The sequence below is a fragment of the Tachyglossus aculeatus genome, chromosome 1 (assembly GCF_015852505.1).
Source record: "Tachyglossus aculeatus isolate mTacAcu1 chromosome 1, mTacAcu1.pri, whole genome shotgun sequence".
Taxonomy (NCBI): Eukaryota; Metazoa; Chordata; class Mammalia; order Monotremata; family Tachyglossidae; genus Tachyglossus; species Tachyglossus aculeatus.
Window position 1 is genome coordinate 32172549 of NC_052066.1, and position 22086 is coordinate 32194634.

Consider the following 22086-nt stretch of genomic DNA (forward strand, 5'->3'; position numbering starts at 1 on the left):
CTCTGACCTACAATTATTTTGTCTTTGCTTCAATTGGATATCTGCTGGCACCTCAAATTTAATATGTTTAAAATTGAACTTCTCATTTTCCCTCTGAACTCTACTTCTCATAACGTTCTGACCTCAGTTAATAACGTGCTCCTTGTTCCAGCAAGTTTGGGGTTTTCCTGAATCCCTCACTGAATTTCTGTTCTCACATTCGATCTGCTGCTAAATCCTACCAGTTCTTTCAACACAACATCTCCTCTGTAGACCACTTCTTCATCCAAAGACTTACTATTAATATCATCGGGAAGCAGCGTGGCTCAGTGGAAAGGGCACGGGCTTTGGAGTTAGAGGTCTTGGTTTCGAATCCTGGCTCTGCCACATGTCTGCTGTGTGACCTTGGGCAAGCCACTTAACTTCTCTGAGCCTCAGTTACCTCATCTGTAAAATGAGGATTAAGATTGTGAGCCCCACGTGGGACAACCTGATCACCTTGTATCCCCCCCAGCGCTTAGAACAGTGCTTTGCACATAGTAAGCGCTTAAAAAATCCATCATTATTGTTATTATTATGATTAGTGTACTGCAGTTGTGCTCTTTGCTGAACTCCCTGCTTCCTGCCTCTCCTGTCTCTATCTTTACAGAACTGCAAGGATCTCCACATCTTACATATCAGTCCTCTTCACCCATTACTTTGCAGCTTCCCGTTTTCATTCTTCCCCACTCAATCTCCTCAGTCCCCTCTCTTTGGCTTTCCCCTCAGCTTGAAACTCCTTCTGTCTCAAATCCAACAGACCACAACCCACCACATATATTCAAAGTCCTCAGGAAAACCCACTTCCTCCAGCATGTCTTCCCTGATTAACCCCCAGCACTGCAAGTCCTATAAAACCATCAGCCATATTTAATAATTAAGTACCTGCATATATTCATCCTCAGCACTATGATTTTATAGTTATTCCATTATTAATTTTGATTGTTCTGTAAATTCTTATATGTGGGTCTCACTCTTAGAGTGTACACTTCTGGTGTACAGTGACACAGTCTCTGTGACCCAGTGGGGTCTACCTCTGCTTATTAATACCCTTGAGGCTCTGGGAAGCTCAGTAGGTGTAGGTAAATTCTGACCTGGGCCATCCTCCAGTCATTTTTCTACCTCTACTTCTTAGTTAGGCCTTCCCTCACTAAGCCCTCACTGCCTCTTCTCTCACTCCCTTCTGCACTTGAATTTTTTCTTTTTTTGGACTTGCACTTGGATTTGAGAAGCAGGATAGCATAAAGGATGGAATACGGGCCTGGGTTTCAGAAAGTCGTGGGTTCTAATCCTGGCTCGACCACCTGTCTGCTGTGTGACCCTAGGCAAGTTGCTTCTCTGAGCCTCACTTACCTCATCTGGAAAATGGGGATTGAGACTGAGACCCATGTGTGACAGGAACTGTGTCCAACCCGATTTGCTTGTATCCACCCTAGTGCTTTTTACAATGTGTGGCACATAGTAAAAACTTAAATACCATAATTATTATTATTATTTGCTCCTTTTATTCTCCCTTCCCTCAGCTCCACAGCATTATGTACATCTCTATAATTTGTTTATATCAATGTATGTCTCCCCCTCTAGACTGTAAACCCTCTGTGGGCAAAGTATGTGTTTACCAACTCTAGTTTTATATTGCTATATTGTACTCTCCAAGCAAGTGCTTAGTATAATAATAATAATAATGAAGGCATTTATTAAGCACTTACTATGTGCAAAGCACTGTTCTAAGCGCTAGTATAATGCTGTGCACACAGTAAGTGCTCAGTAAATGACTGATTGATAGATTACCTCATTTCATCAGTACAATAAAACAGCCCCCTTCTCCTTCTCGACGGTACTGAATCATTTCTTTTATACAGCGATGCATTTTTTTGAAGATCATGCCCTTCACTGTGCATTATTGCTTTATTGTCTTTCAGATGTCAGCTATTGAAAACATGGCAGAAAAACTTGAGAGCTTTAGTGCCCTGAAACCAGAAGCCAATGAACTTATTCAGTCGGTCCCTTCCATGTTCAACTTCAGAGCCCCTCCTAATGCCCTACCAGAGAATCTCCTGAGAAAGGGCAAGGAACGTTATACTTGCAGGTAATTGCCCAGTTGATTATGGTGGGTTTTCTTAACATCTCCTCTTTGTTTTCCAAAGGCTTTTCTGTTTCTTTTGAAAATTAGGCTTGGCTGGATGATGAATAGAAATAATGGTAGGCCTAACTCATTTCAAAACAGTTTTTATTTAGTGATACGAGAAACCACGTGTTATATTATTGAAATAGTTTAACTAGGACTGCTGGTAGACTTGATAAATGAGGCTGGAAATTTGGCAAACCTCCTCAGTGCACACAATTTCTTCATTTGTTTTCCAAAATTTCAGAGTTGTTATCCCCCAACATCCATCTCTTGATGCTGTATGATCTTTTACCAGTTTATTAATTGTTATGTCACTTAAAGGCAAATATCACCGTTGAGAGTAAGGAAGAAATTTCTCAAAGCAAGCTACAAGAAAAATTTCATTTCTTAATGTCCAAATATATAGGAAAAAGTAGAAAGAATTACATTTGTAGTTCTAGTAACATCTTTACATGGTTATAAGATTTTGACATAGGCATCAGTTCATCTGATCTTTTTGGAAAAATGTCATATTCATTTAGAGCAGCCTTTAATAGGAATGTACCTTGATGGATGAGGTCTTAAAATCTTGTCTAATCAAATCTTATTCAGGGTACAATGTGATGTCACTTTTGCTGAAATGTGAAGTGAGTTGAAAGATTTGAGATCTGATTACGTGATCTGGGAATTTCAGAGCTCTTTAACTTTCTCTAGACAAACACTGTAAATATAAAGATCAAAGTTAATACAATGGAAGGTTTTTGGTCAACAAAACTAAAGGTTGGGTTCATGAACTTCTTACCTTGTACACAGGAACACAACTAAATCCACCGATGAAGCCTTTATTCATAGAGTTGTTTCTATACATAGAATGTATTGTAAATTTAAAATCCCACAGTCATTTGAATTCATTAAAACGAGGACAGGTATCTGATTTCTATGCAATTTCATTGAAATGATGTCCTTTTTTAAATACTTTTTGAAACAGATACTGCGGCAAGATTTTTCCAAGATCTGCAAACCTAACGCGCCATTTGAGAACACATACAGGGGAACAGCCTTATAGGTAGGAAAATGTAGATATTTTTCTTAATAATTATAATAATGATAATGATAACTAGTATTCATTAAGTGCTTACTGTATGCCAAGCTCCGTATTGAGTGCCGGGCTAGATATAAACAGATCAGACACAGATCAACAGTCCCAGTTGGGGCTAACAGTCAAAGTAGGGAGGGAAAACAGGCCTTATCCCCATTTTACAGATGAGGAAACTGGGGCACGTAGAGGTCAATTGGCTGCCCAGGGTCACAAAGCAGGTGAAGTGGAAAAGCAATGATTAGAACCCAGGTCTCTTAACTCCTTGGCATCTGCCCTTTCCACAAGGCCATGCTGCTTCCCTAGTTATTTTTTCTTAGTTATTCTGAATTTTATCTAGTTATTGGGTATTACTCTCATGGTAAGGGCTCCTCGAAATTGGACTCATCCTAAATAAGTCACTAGGAGATGAGTTGGGGTGAAAATCAACAAGTCGCTGAGTCTCTCTAGTAATGTGTGCTGTTGCCCGTGAAAAGGGTCTTAAATGCTGAATTTTGCTGCGGTATAACCTGGCCTGGCTCCAGCTGAACCTTGGGACTGTGAACACTGGACTTGTTGAGGACCAGAATCAGTCAATCAATCAATCGTATTTATTGAGCGCTTACTGTGTGCAGAGCACTGTACTAAGCGCTTGGGAAGTCCAAGTTGGCAACATACAGAGACAATCCCTACCCAACAGCGGGCTCACAGTCTAAAAGGGGGAGACAGAGTACAGAACCAAACATACTAACAAAATAAAATAAATAGAATAGATATGTACAGGTAAAATAAATAAATAAATAGAGTAATAAATATGTACAAACATATATACATATATACAGGAAATATATATTCAGAAACTCAGAATATATTCGGAATATATTCATATATTCAGAAAGCAGACTGGACTCATTTCAGGCAGTGCGGGGGGCAGGGAGGGTGGCAAAATCATCATCATCATTAATCGTATTTATTGAGCGCCTACTATGTGCAGAGCACTGTACTAAGCACTTGGGAAGTACAAATTGGCAACATATAGAGACAGTCCCTACCCAACAGTGGGCTCACAGTCTAAAAGTGGGCTCACAGTCTAAAAAATGGCAATGGAAACTCAGCCTAGAGAGTCTTTAAAGGTGGGGACACAGAAAAGGCCTTGATCTGTGTTCTACTTGGTCTTATCTTTTGAAGGTGCAGAGAGACCTGGCCCAGGAGCCGGTCAGGATGTGAACTAGGGGGCTGACCTTAGCCTCCATACTAATGCATCTTGAAAATTGAAATATAAAATATAGTACTGATGACAGTGCTGAAGATAATAATTTTTGTTAAGTGCATACTTTTCCAAGCACCGTATTAAGTTCTGGGGTAGATACAGATTATTGGAAACAGTCCCTATCCTTATAATGGGGCTCCCATTATAAATCTCTTTTTTTCCTCTTAATTTCAGCTGAACCGAGTCTTGCTAATTTTTCATCTCATTTCATGTATATATGTATATATGTTTGTACATATTTATTACTCTATTTTACTTGTGCATATCTATTCTATTTATTTTATTTTGTTAATATGTTTGGTTTTGTCTCCCCCTTTTAGACTGTGAGCCCACTGTTGGGTAAGGACTGTCTCTATATGTTGCCAATTTGTACTTCCCAAGCGCTTAGTACAGTGCTCTGCACACAGTAAGCGCTCAATAAATACGATTGATGATGATGATGATGATGATGAGACAATTTGAAATTGATTATGCATCCATTACAAATTGGGCAGAAACAATGAGTAATAAATAAAGATTTCATTGTGAAAAGTTGCCCCAATGCCAAATGTGGCAGACTTGCTTTGAGGACCAGAAAAGGTAGATAATTGAGAAAGCAGAATGATGGGGTTGCCTGGCTTTCGTCCAGTATGAATATTTAGAATAGTGATAGAGTGCCTTTTTAATTGCTTAAAGAATCAAGCAGTAACAACTTTGGGGACTCCAAATCCCTACAGAGTATGAACACTGATGCCTCTGGTACGAAAGGAATAGACTAAAACACCCACATTGGCACAGTATTAAAGATTTGGATTGTTTATTGCCGGTTTTTGGAAGATAAAGCAAATTTCCTGTGGGATTACCAATTGAGAAAACTGATTCCACAGGAAAAGATCTAATCAGATCATTTTAAATAGAAAAAAATAGCCAATTTCTTATTTGAGCATTTGAAAGTTGTATGTTTTTTTTCTAAAAAGTGTTTAATTGTGTGTTATTGGTGGAACGTTAAACAATAGAAGTATGCCCAATTGTTTGCAAAGTCCTCAGTTTTCCATACACAATTTTTAATATTAGAATCAATTCATCCCAACTAATTCGGATTAAGTGAATCTCCAGAATTATGCTTTTTGCTTTATGCAATATTTAGAATCAAAATTAAAAGTTGATGCTAATGTAACCAAAATCTTAACTATGTGAACTATAGTCGTATTCAACCTTGAGAGTCTGGAATCTAAAACCAATCTGAAGAAAAAGTTCCTAGTCCCCAGACACTAAAATTCTATGAGAAAATCTTTTCCATGGGTTGGTGATTTTATCATATACTGTTCTGGACTTCACTATGTGAAAAGAAATATATTTACTTTTTGGCGAAAATGCTATGTTTTATTTTTCAGATGCAAGTACTGTGATAGATCGTTTAGCATATCTTCCAACTTGCAGCGGCACGTTCGTAACATCCACAATAAAGAAAAGCCCTTCAAGTGTCACTTATGTGACAGGTGTTTTGGTCAACAAACCAACCTAGACAGACATCTGAAAAAACATGAAAATGGGAATATGTCTGGTAGGTAATCAGTCTGTGCCTTTGTCAGAATGGTGGTCTCTGCTACTCAGGCAAATCATTTCCCCCTGTCTGATTTGGTATGAGGATTTTTTTTTCCCACCCAATCACAGGCTGGACAAGATGACAGACTTCATCAGCTTTACAATGCATGTGCTTACCTAGAGACCTTTGTCTCCCTTACTTCTCAAAATGAATGGTATGAGCCACTGAGTGGCCAGAGAGAGACAAGGGAACTGTGAAGAAAAACAGGTCATTTTACAAAATACTCCCTCTGATCCAGCCAACTAAAGATGTGAAGATGCAACCAATTAGGTGCAATTTACATTTTTATGAGGATTTAGTTATTCAATGCATTTCCTTTACGGCATTCGCTATTTTCACTTGACTAATTTTTGATAATTAATTATGGTACTTGTTAAGCATTTACTATATACCCAGCACAATACTGGGGTAGATAATCATGTTGGACACAGTCCCTGTCCCACATGGGGCTCACAGTCTTAAACCTCATTTTACAGATGAGATAACTGAGGCACAGAAAGGTGAAGTGACTTGACCGAGTTCACAGGGCAGACAGGTTGTGGAGCCTGGAGGGGAACCCAGGTCCTTCTGAGTCCCAGGCTCTTGCTCGATCCATTCCTCAGGTAGCAGAAGCATTGAATCCACCCTTTCCTCTCCATCTAAACTGCTACCATATTGATACAATCACTCATCCTATCCTGCCTGGATTACCCCATCAGCCTTCATGCTGATCTTCCGGCTTTCTGTCTCTCTCCACTCCAGTCTATATTTCACCCTGCTACCTGCATCATTTTTCTACAAAAACATTCAGGACATGTCATCCCCCTCCTCAAAAAACTGCAGTGGTTGCCCGTCCACCTCCATATCAAACGAAAACTCTTCAGCATTTGCTTTAAAGCACTCCATCACTTTGCCCCATCCTACCTTGCATTACTCCTACAACCCTACCCAAACTCCTCACTCCCATAGTGGTAACCTTCTCACTGTGCCCCGGTCTCGTCTGTCTCACCTTCGACAACTAGCCTTCACCCTGCCTCTAGCCTGGAACGCCCACCCTCTTCAAGTCTGACAATTACTCTTCCCCCTTCAAAGCCTTATTGAAGACACATCTCCTCCAAGAGGTCTTCTTAGACTGAGCCCCACTCTTCCTCATCTCCCGCTCCATTCTGCGTGACCCTGCCTTGCTCCTTGGCTATTCCTCCTGCCCAGCCCCACAGCACTTATATATATATTTGTAATTTTATCTATTTGTATTGATGTCTGTCTCCCTACCATGCTAGACTGTAAGCTCGTTGTGCTCAGGGAATGTCACTGTTGGTTTTTGTGTGGTGCTTTTCCAAGCTCTTAGTACAGTACCCTGCACACAGTAAGTGCTCAATTAATATGATTGAATTCATTCATTCATTCATTCATTATGAATGACATTATGAATGATAGAAGTAGTGGAGAAATTTTGGGGGTATGCTCCACTTGCATGTGGCTGCCTTGAGTCTTCAAGGTCAATTGATCAATAAGTCAATCAACAGAATTTGGGTGTCTACTATATAGAGCATCAATGCCCTTGTGGGCAGGCAACATCTTTACCAGTTCTAGTTCATTGTACTCTCCCAACTGCTTAGCACAGAGCTCTGCACACAGTACAATAAATATTGACTCATCTTCAAGGACTTTGCAGCCTCTGTGTTGCTTTTTGAAAATCACATCTCCTCCAAGAGGCCTTTTCCAAGTCAATGACGGAGCAAAGTAGAGCACTTTTTCCACCTTTAGATATTAAATCACAGGGGTCAGACTGGTAGAAATGAGGATGATCTCAAGGCATTTAGAATTGAGAAATATAGCTCCAAGCTAAGGGAGACAGCTCCTTTAGTAACAGAGAGGCAGAGTGGTCTAGCAGAAAGAGCCCAGGCCTGGGAGTAGAGATCCTGGGTTCTAATCCCAGCTGTGCCAATTGCTCGCTGTGTAACCTTGGGCAGGTCACTTAACTTCTCTGGCCTCAGTTTCCTCAGCTGCAAAATGGGGACTAAATCCTCCTCCCTCCTACTTAGACTGTGAGCCCAATGTTGGGAAGATATTATATCCAAACGTACACCTACCCCAGTGCTCACAACAGTGCTTGACAGATAGTAAGCATTTAACAAATATTATTAAAGAAAAATAAACCACAAACCAAAAAAAATTGCTTTCACAACAGCCAGCCTGCAGTGCAGGCCAAATGTCAAAGCTATAATGCTTCAGATAATTCAAGTCAAAAAATCCTTGCCTTTTGGAAACAAGATATTTTGTCTTGATTCTATCATATTTATTGGGCACTTACTGTGTGCAGAGCACTGTACTAAGCACTTGAGAAAGTACAATATAGCAATACAGGGTGACAATCCCTGCCCACCAATTGCCTGATTAAACTAATTAGATTCACTGGATTTCTGCCAATTCTTATCTTCACTTTGCGTTGTGAAGGCCTGATAAGAATTTTTGGTTTTATTTGGGTCACACCCACTTTTTTCCTACTCAACATTTGAATAATAATGTATTCTACTGCAAACTCCTTGAGGATAGTAAGTGGCCCATGCTAGTTTTTACTGTGTCTCTTTACTGGGACTCAGACTACAGTGGCACAGAAAAAATGCCTTAAAATCTATAAATTTTACAGAACATCCCCATGTTCTGCGGGCCAGATGGGAACTCAGGAAACACTTTCAATGGCTCATTTCTAGCAATTAAAGTACATCTCCCCACTCCTTCAAAAACTACCAGGAGTTGCCCATCCATCTCCAGATCATCAGAAACTCCTTACTATTGACTTTAAAGCAAAGTGTTCAATGACCTCACTCCCCCCTACGTTACCTCGCTGATTTCTTACTACAATCCAGACTGCACATTTCACTCCTTTAATCCAACCCACTCACTGTACCTTGATCTTGCTTGTCTTTCTGTCAACCTCTTGCCCGTTCCTTCATTCATTCAATCATATTTATTGAGCACTTAATGTGTGCAGAGCACTGTACTAAGTGCTTGGGAAGTACAAGTCGGCAACATATAGAGATGGTCCCTATCCAACAATGGGCTCACAGTCTAGAAGGGGGAGACAGACAACAAAACAAAACATATTAGCAAAATAAAATAAATAGAAAATATGTACAAGTAAAATAGAGTAATAAATATGTACAAACATATATACAGGTGCTGTGGGGAGGGGAAGGAGGTAGGGCAGGGAGGATGGGGAGGGGGAGAGGAAGGAGGGGGCTCAGCCTGGGAAGGCCTCCTGGAGGAGGTGAGCTCTCAGTAGGGCTTTGAAGGGAGGAAGAGAGCTAGCTTGGGGGATGTTCAAAGGGTGGGCATTCCAGGCCCGGGGGAGGACCTGGTCAATGGCGGGACAGGCGAGAACAAGGCCCAGTGAGGAGGTTAGTGGCAGAGGAGTGGAGGGTGAGGGTCGGGCTATAGAATAAAAGAAGGGAGGTGAGGTAGGAGGGGGCGAGGTGATGGAGAGCTTTGAAGATGAGAGTGAGGAGTTTTTGCCTGATGCAAAGGTTGATTGGTAGCCACTGGAGATTTTTGAGGAGGGGAGTAACATGCCCAGAGCATTTCTACACAAAGATGATCTGGGCAGCAGCGTGAAGTATAGATTGAAGTGGGGAGAGACAAGAGGATGGGAGATCAGAGAGGAGGCTGATGCAGTAATCCAGTCGGGATAGGATGAGAGATTGAACCAGCAGGGTAGCAGTTTGGATGGAGAGGAAAGGGTGGATCTTGGCGATATTGCTGAGCTGAGACCGGCAGGTTATGGTGACGGCTTGGATGTGAGGGGTGAATGAGAGAGCAGAGTCGAGGATGACACCAAGGTTGCAGGCTTGTGAGACCAGAAGGATGGAAGTGCTCCCTCTGGCCAAGAACTCTCTGCCCCTTCATATTCAAGAGATCACCACTACCCCCATCTCCAAATCCCCACTGAAATCACATTCATTCATTGTCATATTTATTGAGCGCTTACTGTGTGCAGAGCACTGTACTAAGCACTTGGGGAGTACAAGTTGGCAAAATATAGAGACGGTCCCACCCAACAACAGGCTCACAGTCTAGAAGGGGGAGACAGACAACACAAAGCCTTCATTTCCTTTACTTACTCTCCCTTCTGCTTCACCTGTGCTCTTAGGTCTGTACGCCTTAAGCTCTTTGGCATTTACCCCAACCCCAGTGCATTTATGGACCCATCCTTATATTCTGCACGTTCCCCTCAATATAGTTGATTTTAATGTTGGTCTGTCCCTCTAGATTTTGAGCTCCTTGTAGGCAGGAATTGTGCCTACTAACTCTCTTGTATTACACTCTCCCAAGGGTTTAGTTAAGTCCATTGCACATAGTAAACATTCAATCTATCCCCCCTGAAGAATTGATTAATTAATCTCCAAACCAGTCAACAAGGTTCCTCCCTAAAATCTCAACCTCTAGAACCTTAGACTGTAAGATTCTTGAATTCAGATATGTCCGTTCCTCTTTCTTTTACTCTCCCATACATCTCTAGGACAATGCCTTACACATAGAAGGTGCTCAATAAATACTGATGATAATAGTAATGACAAAAACCTAAGGCAAATCATTGGGGAATAGGCTATCTATAGGTGGAAATCTAGATTCTTTTCAGGAGAATCCAACATCAGACCCAAAATAATTTTCCTGTAGTATTTGTTGGGAGATTAATTAACAACAAAATGTGAGTGGTGTTATCTTTTAAAGGAAATTCAAAGTCTTGAAAGACTACCTTTTAGCAAAGATGACTTTTTACTTCTTTTAAGGTACTGCCACATCATCCCCACATTCTGAACTGGAAAGCACAGGTGCAATCCTGGATGACAAAGAGGATTCTTATTTCACAGAAATTCGGAATTTCATTGGTAACAGTAACCACAGTAATCAGTCACCCAGAAATACAGATGAGAGGTAAGTCTTAAATTAATTTTGATCAAGATAACTAATTTACTTGTTCGGTAATGTCTTGCAACGGGAAGAAAGGAAGGTTGTTTACCCTCACACATTTTATTCTGTGAATGCAGAATTCAATGGCTGAATTGTTTAGTTTACTTTCTTTATTCCTTGTACATTTGGTGGCCAACTAAATTGACGTATGCAGATGAGTTTACAAGAAGGACATAAGCTATATTTTTTCTAATAGTCTTCTTGATTTTCAGTCACTAGACATTAGTGTGGTTGGTTCGCTTTTGGCTTCTCTTAGTTTGGTAATCAATAGAAACCACTTGAAGTAGTGCTTGAAGATGGCCATTTGAAGGATGACAAGGCATAGTATTGTTGAACAGTCATAAGTTAGTTTTGATCATTTGATGGGTTAGAATGTAAAACAAACTATCAGCGACCATCTTTTCCTTTGAAGAACATGAAGCATTGGCCTTAGTGTCATGTCATACATAAATGTAACACACAGACATTCACTTAGGCTATATATGCTAAACGTTATGGGGCCAAGGTGACTTGAAAATGTATTCATAACGTAGAATACAGTGACACAAAAAAGCCCAAAGTGGGAATTTGTAACACTGGCTTGAGGTCATAGTATGGATTTTGCAGATTCTGATAGTTTCTGAAAATTGCACCAGTTATTGAAACCTGATGAACCCCAAATCAACCAATTTAGTGGTCAGTATAGAGGATTTACAAGATGGAATTAAAATAAAAACTCTGACAACATTTTTATGTAGTTGTATACTGAAGTAGAAGCAGCGTGGCTCAGTGGAAAGAGCCCGGGCTTTGGTGTCAGAGGTCCTGAGTTCAAAACCCGGCTCCGCCAACTGTCAGCTGTGTGACTTTGGGCATGTCACTTAACTTCTCTGTGCCTCAGTTACCTCATCTGTAAAATGGGGATTAAGACTGTGGGCCCCATGTGAGACAACCTGATCACTTTGTAACCTCCCTAGTGCTTAGAACAGTGCTTTGCACATAGTAAATGCTTAATAAATGTCATTATTATTATTATTATTATTCATGTCACTAATGCCAAATGAATATATTAATTAAAGCCCTTTTATAAGTTCTTTGAGGATAGGGATTCTGTCCTTCTTTATCTATGTTGTATTTAGCCAAGTGTTTACTACAGACACTTTCTGTGCACACAGAGGCAGAGAAATAATAAGAGTCTTTGGCTTTGAAACTTGACAAATTTGGTAAACACAGTGGATTTCTAAGTGTTGTGAAGCTACCACTTGCCACAACAACTGAAAGCATTTTTCAAATTATCTTTCATTAACATTATCACAAAGTGTTGAATGATAGTATTTATTCATAGCTCTGTAATAAAATTAAAAAGGTCAAAATTGAAAATACTGGCAACGATATGTGGATATTCAAATTGTTTTCTTTCTTGATTGGTGATTTGTTTGTATGTAGACACTTGGACATGAAACATCTGGTTTCAACATTTCCTAAAAAGGAATTAGGGTATAGGAAGGGGGGGCTGGGTTATTCCATGTTTCCTTTCTCAGTTCAGCACTTCAAACTACTCTGAGTATTTTATCTCTGGTAAATTACTCTGGTCATCTTAGTTAATAACAAATCTGTTTTCTTTATCATGTGGCTTGTTACTTTGGTTTCCTCCCAGCTCTCTTGACACAGATGTGATCTGGACAAACAAGCATTTAGCAACTCACTCTGCTACTCTTTAACTTATGTTTACCCTAAACATGTTATCATTATGATTTGAGTAAAGGTTTTCATAACCTGTTTCATAATTAAAAGACTTCTGTATATGTACACATGTCTTTAGTTCATATAACTTCAATTTTACAATCACATATAAATTATTTTCTCTATTTTTGGAACCCTAATTTTTGTTCTAAGGGTAGATAATTATATAGTTCTATTTTATAGGTCTTAAAGTCATTTGATGAAATTAAAGTGATGCTTGTTCCACAATGACTGAGATATTTTAAATTGATTTATTAGAAAGTAGCTAATTTTCAATTTCATGGTATTTAATTTACTGTTATGCAGAAATAAGTTTGAAAATCTCAGTTACAAGGAAGTTATCACTCAGTAATAAAGTCATTGCCTTTAAGGCAGTTTATAAAATCCAAATATTTAATTATATTAATATCTCTTTTTTCCCATAAAGACTGTATGCTCACTGTGAGTAGGGAATGTGTCTGCCAACTCTGTTGTATCATACTCTCCCAAAAGTTTAGTACAGTGTTTTGCACATAGTAAGTACTCAATAAATATGATGGATTGATTGAGCTTAGTACAGTGCTATGCACACAGTAATCACTTAATAAATACCATTGGTTGAAGTATGGATCTTGTTTATCTGCTTGATTTTACTTTCCCAAATGCTTAGAGCAGTTTTCTGCACACAATAAATGCAGACTGATAACTATGACTGATAATGTTTGATCAAAGTCAGTCAGTCATATTCATTGAGCCCTTACTTTATTTAGAGTGCTTACCGAGTGAAGAACACTGTACTAAGCGCTTGGGATAGTTCAGTATAATAGACACATTCCCTGTCCACATTGCGCTTACAGTCTAGAGGCATGGCTTTGCATATTTGAGACTTAACTACTGTGGTCTGAAATATTTCAATGCCTTTGTTGTGATGTTGGTGGAGATACCTCCCTGGAAGTACATTTTTATATGTGCATGTTAAAGCTCATATCATTTTGCCGCAAGTTTTCATTCCTATATCCACCTAACAGCTTTCCTGGGAAAAGACACTTGTCCAGCAATTAGAACAGTGTTACATGAAAGAAGAAGAAATAAATAAACACTCAAAAGATCTGGGGATAGAGAGTCTAAATAGAAAATTTCAAAGTAGTACCCAGAAAAGGCAATATATAAATATGTATACAGTGCATAGTTACATTTGAGACAAATACCTGTTTTGAACTATTGAAATATGACCAGTTTTTGTGTGTAAGAATTAACATATTGAACCAAAACACTTTTGTAATCCAGTACATAATGTCTCTTTTTTTACATGACATCCTATAATTGTGACCTTACTGGCTATCACTTAATATTCATTTTGACTAAATACATTTTGCTTGAAATTTTGAGTGATTTATAGTGTAATTATTATTTTGGAACAATGAAAGAGAAACACGGTATTTACTATAACTGTGATCTAACTCAACTACCCTTAACTCTGTAGCTAAACTGACACATTAAACCGGTCCAGCGATCTTTGCTTATTTATTTCAGGGTCTTAAAGAGAGCTCTGAAATTGGAGGTCAAGAGTATGTTTATGCTAAACCACTTAATTCCATTGTGCCTCAATTTTGCCAGGAGTAAAGTGAAACTGCCTTCCCGGAGGATTTGAAAAGCTAAATAATGATAACTGTAAAAGGGGATGTTTCAAATATAACTTTTTTTTCTTCTAGAATGAATGGTAGCCATTTTAAAGACGACAAAGTTTTGGTGGCCAGTCAAAATTCCGACCTTCTGGATGATGAAGAAGTTGAAGATGAGGTGATGTTGGACGAAGAAGATGAAGAAAGTGATGTTACAGGAAAACCAGCCAAGGAGCCGGTCATAAGTAATATACATGAAGGGAACCATGAGGATGACTATGAAGAAACAAGTGCTCTGGAAATGAACTGCAAGATCTCCCCTGGCAGGTTAGGGCCTTTGACCTACTTTGAAAAGAGCATCGGTAATGTAACCAAAGGCAAGCAACATCTATGACAACCAGATGCACCTTTGGAAGAGATTGCCCTGTAGGGGATTGCATTTTGGGGGAAAAAACCTCATGCTAAGGGGGTTTGCTTAACCTTAGTGGGGATTTTTCTGTGACAAATGCAGTGCACTAGACACCATTTAGCATTGGTCCCACTTTTAAACCTGACTGAGAACGCTCCGTTCAACTGCCTCTCCTCAGGCTGCCTTGTAGACATTTCCCTCATTTCCCAACCCTGATTTTCTGCCTGGATGTGACTGTAAGGAACCACATGGAAAACTCTAGAGTCCAGGCAGGTCAGTGGAGGGATCAGGAGAACAGCACAAATCCACCAGCGGTCCCTCGAAACTTTTGCCAATTATAACAGGTCTCCGGGTCAAATAGGATCTCAAATAGTAACACTCTCCCATTAAAAAAAAATCCTATCTGTGTGAACTTGACCTAACACTATTCTGCCTTTTCAGGCTGGATTATGACTAAAATTACTAGTGTCTGAACTCCTTATATCTACTGGTTAAAAAGACCCACATATCTTTACCTTCCTTAGTTGGGGTGGAATCCGTACAATTTTCCCAGCAGCTATCCCCAGGAAATCAACACAAGAGTTAGTGCGAATGCTGCTTTCCATATTTTTTTTTCCTTGGGGAAAATATTCATATTGAAAATAATTTGTATATATTATAATTATAAATAAGGGAAAGTTGTAGTGGAAACCAACATGTCATACAGGACATTTGTCTCCACTATGCCACACATATGTCTACTGTGGTAATTTATGATTCGTAGGTAGGATTGAAGACATTATAAATTACAAGGCCTTGCATCTACAATAGAAAAACAAAACATTTTGAAAAGGAATAAATTAGTGCATAGGAGCATGTTGGTTTCAGCTAGCAAAGCATTTTCTCAAGATGTCGATTTCAGATACTTTGTTCCCACATGAAGGAGCGGTTTCTTACCAATACGGTTACTTAGTTAAGATTTTAGTTCAGTGGAGTTGAAAAATTTTTAACCCATGCTGTCATCTATTGCCTAATTTTCAAATGGCCAGAGGAAGTCTTGTCTTCCTCAAACTTGCAGTGTGGGCTATAGATAACAGATTGGCCTGACAGACTGTTCAAACGATATGAAAACCTTCGGAATGAAGGGGGTCTTAAGTAATTTCTGTCCCAAAACCCTTCATTTACCCTTTAGATCAGTTCCATCATCTATTACATTCAGGCCTTTTTTCTCAGGACCAGTATTATGATGATGAAAGACCATGATGGAAGATACTTAAAACAGAGTCTTGGAGATGTATTTTACTTTCCCACTCCATGAAGGTTTTATGTTGGGATGATAAAGATAAAATAAAGATGAAATAAGGCCTTCATTTCTAACCCAGTACCTGTTCAGTGATGACCCAGGACTTCAATATTCATAGGCACTATTATTTTTGTAATCAATCTACTGGAGTGGAGATTCCTTGTTGAGTTTAGAATAAAGATTCCAAGGGAGCAGAATATTCTGTCCTATTTAAAAAAAAAAAAACATGTTTTAAAACTGATCCAGAGGAATGAGATCTCACTGAGAATGATAAGAGTCTGAAATTATGAAAAAGAGACATAATGTGGTGGAGTGAAATCAGAGACCAGGCAACACACATAGAGTTAAAGATGGTTTTCAGCTATATGTGCTGATGTTACTTTCTTGGCACAGAAGAGGAATGGGTACTATTGTATGGTTTCAAAGTATTTTTTCATTGAAATATCTGGGGGAGTAAAAACTTGAATATATTTGCTATCCTTCCCAGTTAGATGCCATAGAGCAGGCGGAAAATATTTTGACCAAAATGTAAAGGATAGTTGGAAAACACTTGCTTTGTGCTTGACATGTAGTAAGCACTTAACAAATATCATTATTATTATTATTGTCATTGTTGCTGTATTGACATAGGCTTTGTCTTTAATGAATAAAAAATATGATTGGAGAAACCATTCAAATTTAATCTTTGAACTATAGTTAATTTACACTCGTTTTTTCTTTACCTTCTCCATCATCCAGCTCCTAAAACTCACAGCTAGAGGGAGAGATTTATCTAAATAGAGTGCTGGCCTGGAGGTTGATGTGTTCTGACTTGTAATGCAAATTATAAGCATACTGAAGCATTAAAAGTGGTCAGGGGGTCATTCAAAAAAATAATAAAATAACGAACTAGAAAAAAAACTAAGCTTCCTATTGGTTCGTTTTAGGTATAAAGAGGAGGAGTATAAAACTGGACTTTCTGCTTTGGACCATATAAGGCACTTCACAGATAGCCTCAAAATGAGGAAAATGGAAGAGAATCAATATAACGAAGCTGAACTGGCTTCTTTTAGTACGTCCCACCTGCCGGAGGACCTAAAACAGCCGTTATTCAGAAAGTCCAAGTCACAGGTGAATATTTGCTCAGACTTCAATTTCAGAGAAAGCCATTATCAACATTTGTGCATGTAGATGTTCATTTTTTCAATTGTCCATAGGGCAAAAACTCCCTCCATGTCATCTTATGAAGTCTGAACCATACTAGGGAGATACTCTGTTCCAAATTGCCCTGGCTTTTGAAAAATGTTCTGAATCACCGATGAAGAACAAAGAAAGCCACAGATAATAAATTTTCCACCACCTCTAAGTCTGTGTGAGATACTGTTGAATGGGGTTTCACCAAACTGAGGTGTCATATTTGCTCATGGTCTGTAGGCATGAATCCATACAAAGCAGCTAATTTCTGTCACTACTAACACCTTCATTCTTTCACTTTGCTGGGAGTCATTTGCACTCAGTGATAAGTCTGTAAATATTTTTAGCACCTGCCTATCTCCACCCTGAAAAATTGCAATTAAACCAATTAAATGTCCTCCTGAAACCACATGAAATTACACAGTTAAATATAACTTGCTGATTTCCATGCTGTAAATCCAAATCTTTTCCTCAACTGTTAAAATCTAGGCCTACATTTTTATTTGACAGTGAAAGAAACAATGTCTCAAGTGAAAAATTGGAGTTACCTGACCTCCTGCTCCCTGTTACTCTGTCCCAAATTAAAGTGTCCAGAAAATTGGTTACCTTAGAGAGAAAAGAAAATGGGACAGGAGAACCAAAAGGAGGGAGAAGGAAGGGAAAAGATGTAGAAAGGAAGACGATTTTGAAAGGGGAGAGGAAGACTGGAGCAAAGGAGAGGAGGAAAGTGGGAGATAGGAAAAGAGAGAAGGAGATGCAGAAGAGGGAAGACAGGAAAGGAGAGAGGGGAAGGGGAAGCGGGAGAAAAGTAAGGAGAGAGGAAGACTGGAGCAAAGGAGAGGAGGAAAGTGGGAGATAGGAAAAGAGGAGATGCAGAAGAGGGAAGACAGGAAAGGAAAGAAGGGAAGGGGAAGAGGGAGAAAAGTGAAAAGAAAAAAGCAAAGCTTTAGGACTTAGAGCATGGTGGTTTCTGACATGACCTAACCATGTTATTGTGGAAACCCTGGATACCTATGGGAAGTAGCCATTCCAGCTGTGGTAGTAGTAGCCCTGCAGCAGTGGCCATAGCAATCCGCCACTGAAGTGACTTCTTACTCCACTTTGGTGCTTCCCTGCTTGATAGTTGCCTTCCCAGCTATCAGCTCTCATCCACCTCCTATATAAAAATGGGACCCTGATCAGTTAAGCAATCATGTTTATTGAGCACTTACCATGTGTGGAGTACTTTACTAAAAACATCCTGATATATCTACCTACGGGTCAGAATACAGAAATCTTTGACCATCCTACCTAGAGTGGGATTTCTGGTAATTGCATTTCAAACTACTACCCCAGTGAATGCTGCTTAGAGATGGAGGTCACTCTTGCCTCTCTTGACCCATTTCCAATTTCCCACTAGGTGCTATTTCAGAGAGCAGCAAACTCTCATCTTTGAAGGCCTAAACTTCAGGGATGTGGATTATTCCTTGTTTCTGGAATGGATTGGATGCCTCCAAAATTTGTACTAAGAAATACCATCACGAATACTTGAGAGTTGGAGAGGTGTGGCAGAGATTTGAGGAGCAGAGCACCTCTAACACTATTTGCTACTCTGTTCTTAGCTGGCTCACAGCCTGAAAAGACCAATCCATTCCCACAGTGCTCCATCCATGCTAGATGGTTTACATTGCTTTAATGGTTTAGTCTTTCCCAATGCTGAAATTACTAGGCATTTTATCAGCATGGTCTAGGCTGGGTTGAATACAACATTGCTCTGGAATTTCAGGATTTCAATCAGTCATTACTGAATTATTGAGCATTCATTAGGTGCAGACCACTGTACTTAGAGAGTACAATACCACAGAGTTAGTAGACATGCTTTCTGCTCACAATGAGCTTACAGTTGATAATTCCAACTTCCCCACCCGTGTGTCATTGAATTGGGGACACAGCTTGGTATAGTGAAAAGATCATGAGACTAGAAGTCTAGTTGCCCCCATTCTACTCCAAACCTCTTCACTGGCCTGCTGGGTGACTTTGACTTTGTCATTTAACCTCTTCGGGCTTCAATTTGCAGATTTGAAAATGAGGATAAGTTGCTACCCTCTCCCTACTTCTTTGATGGTTGGAATTGTATGGGCCTGGGGCTGTTTGCGATGATGTATTTGTTTCTATCCCAGTGTAGTACAGTGCTTTTTTTCTGTAAGCATCTAAGCACTTACTGTGTTTCAGGCACTGTATTAAGCTCTGGAGTAGACGCAGGATATTCAGGTCAGATCCCATCCCTTTCCCACATGGGGTTTACACAGTCTAAGCAGGAGGAAACTGAAGCACAAATAACTTAAGTTTGAGAAATTGCTTTTTTAAAACACTCTACTAAGCATTTGGAAGAGTGCAATATTCATTCATTCAATCGTATTTATTGAGCGCTTACTATGTGCAGAGCACTGTACTAAGTGCGTAGCACTGTATACCCAATCCCTGCCTTCATGGAGCTCAAGGTCTGAATGCAGAAGCTTCTGGGGCTGTGGTAAGATTGAGTTTGTATGTTTGTGTTGGTTGAGAAAGATAATTCCAAGTATTCAACAACAAGCTCCTATGATTTAAGCATGATGAAGGCAGATATATAACACAGTCCAACCTCCCGCCTCAACCCAACTCAAAAGGATGAAAGTACCACTTAGCAGCAATGTTCAGCATTTGTTTACTCACCAGTGGAGTGTCTGACACAACTTTGGTGATTCCAGCTCAACAGCAAACAAGTTTAGCACAGAGACCGATAATCAGAATCAGCAAGGAAAAATTCACTCACAAGTCAAGGCTAAGCATTATGCTATTTGGGTTGGCATTAATGAAGGATTCATGGAACCGTTATTAAGGATTTGGCTTGCCATTAGAGAAGAAAATGGATCGTATCACAAAACACCTCTTTTTCCTGCCAGGCAGGTATTTGATCACTTTCGGATTAGAAAGAGCTTCTTGTACTTGAAGGTGGTTAACTGCCATGTTTTCTGTGAGTTTCATCACCGACCTACATTTGGATCTAATCAGTGACGTAGTCACGGGTGCATGGGTGTTCATTATTTTAATTAGAAACTGATGTCTTTCAAGTGGTCCTCACCGGTGTCCTTGCTTTTCTGTTCCAGGCATATGCTATGATGTTGTCACTCTCTGATAAGGACTCCCTCCATTCTACATCCCACAGTTCTCCCAACACGTGGCACAGTATGGCAAGAGCCGCTGCAGAATCCAGTGCTATCCAGTCCATTAGCCACGTATGACATTTTCAAGTCTGATCAAAATGGGACCAAGTCCACCAGTAGCATGGCTCTTTCCTAGATGACTATTTAAAAGACTGCTGAGCAGGATGCCTTATAAATCTGCAGGGTCACTAATTTAAAGTCTGGTGACCTTAAACTGAATAATTTTAAAGAAAAAAAATGAAAGAAAAAGAAAAAAAACTATTTATTCTCAATATTTTGTTTTGCACAGCAAAGGCAGCTGCTGACTTCTGGAGGATCAATACAACATTAAAAAAAAATTAAAGATTCAATGAAACTGAAAACATTGGGGGAAGATATCTTCCCGTTCATCCAGCTTTGGGATGATGGGAGGGCGGGGTGGTGGAGGGAGTTGAAATGGTGACACTGATGCATATGTGAGCACTCCTTTAAATTAAAGAAATGGAAGCTTTTTTTTTCTACAAGATCATTTGACACATGATTGGGAACAGTTGCTTTTATCTACAGTTCTTTTCTTTTACTCAAGCGTTATGTATTTTAACCCTTTGAAGACTGAAGTAGTTATATGACATGCACACTATCGATTATTGTAGAAACTGACAACAGGGAGTATTTTGTTTTGTTTTTCTGAACCCTTGCCTTCTTAACTGCATTGCTAGAAAAAAGAGAAAAAAATACATGAAAGGTATGTGTATATTGTAAACTATGGATGTTCAATGCTCAAAGAGGTTAAGTCCGTGAAATCATTCTGTTCATCATCAGTACCACTGTGCCACTACTAAAAATGTTTGTCCGATCATCGTAATACGTTTTAATTTTAGACAATCATGTCGCTTTTAAAAGAAGAAAAACCTTTCTGTGTTGTGTGTGTGTATACCACGTATTTATTTGTTGGCAAACTGTTGTTTGTTGATTAAGATAGCACTGTTCCAGTCCGCCACTACTTTATGATGCCTGAGGCACACCCCACATACTGTCCTTAAAGGAGCAGGGACAACCGTCCTTCAAGGAGCAAGGAGAACCGTCCTGTGAGCATGGGAGTGCCAGACAGTGTTTGAGTTTTCTTACATTCCTTTTGTTTTATTTTTCCTTTTAATGAACTAAATAAAGAATAGATGCGACTTAGTTTTTTTGTAATACGGTAAATTGTTTCGATTGTATAAACAGTTATAATTTCTTCATGAAAGCATGATTCTTCTGATTAAGACTGTACCCAATATTTTATGCTGGTTGTCTGCAAGCTTGTGTGATGTTACGTTCATGTTAATCCTATTTGTAAGATGAAGTGTTCCAGACTTATGTTAAAAGAAATAAATAAATAACAAACTGTATTCAGTTATTTTGCCCTTCATTGAGGGACCAGATTTGTTTTCTTTTTGTTTATAATCTCATTTTGAAATAATTGGCCGGTTGAGGTACTTTCTTCAAATGCTTTGTACAATGTAACTGTTATGCATTTCAGTACATTACTATGGGAGAAGCAACTAAAAAAAGAATAAAGGATTACAAAAACAAAGAATCTTTTACACCGTAATATTTTTTCATATGGGTGATTAGTCATGTAGTGACACTTATCCTTCGGGATCTAAAGTGATTTAAAGTTATGGCCATTATGAGCTTTCTTGACTGAGCCCCCTGCATTTTCTCAGAGGCTCGAGAGATTGGTAGGCTTTGAG

General features: G+C 39.3%; 1 protein-coding gene across 2 annotated transcripts in view; it reads left to right on the forward strand.

The window, feature by feature from the left end:
• MECOM (MDS1 and EVI1 complex locus) overlaps nucleotides 1–20679 on the forward strand; it is a 61605-nt gene extending 40926 nt beyond the window's left edge. For both annotated transcript variants that reach the window (XM_038751304.1, XM_038751312.1), the window contains 7 exons: nucleotides 1941–2107; nucleotides 3114–3191; nucleotides 5844–6013; nucleotides 10825–10969; nucleotides 14416–14652; nucleotides 16943–17126; nucleotides 20315–20679. In XM_038751304.1, the coding sequence (XP_038607232.1) occupies nucleotides 1941–2107; nucleotides 3114–3191; nucleotides 5844–6013; nucleotides 10825–10969; nucleotides 14416–14652; nucleotides 16943–17126; nucleotides 20315–20449 (1116 nt within the window). In that variant the 3' untranslated portion in view covers nucleotides 20450–20679. The remainder of the gene's footprint in view (nucleotides 1–1940; nucleotides 2108–3113; nucleotides 3192–5843; nucleotides 6014–10824; nucleotides 10970–14415; nucleotides 14653–16942; nucleotides 17127–20314) is intronic.
• Nucleotides 20680–22086: the final 1407 nt, after the last annotated feature.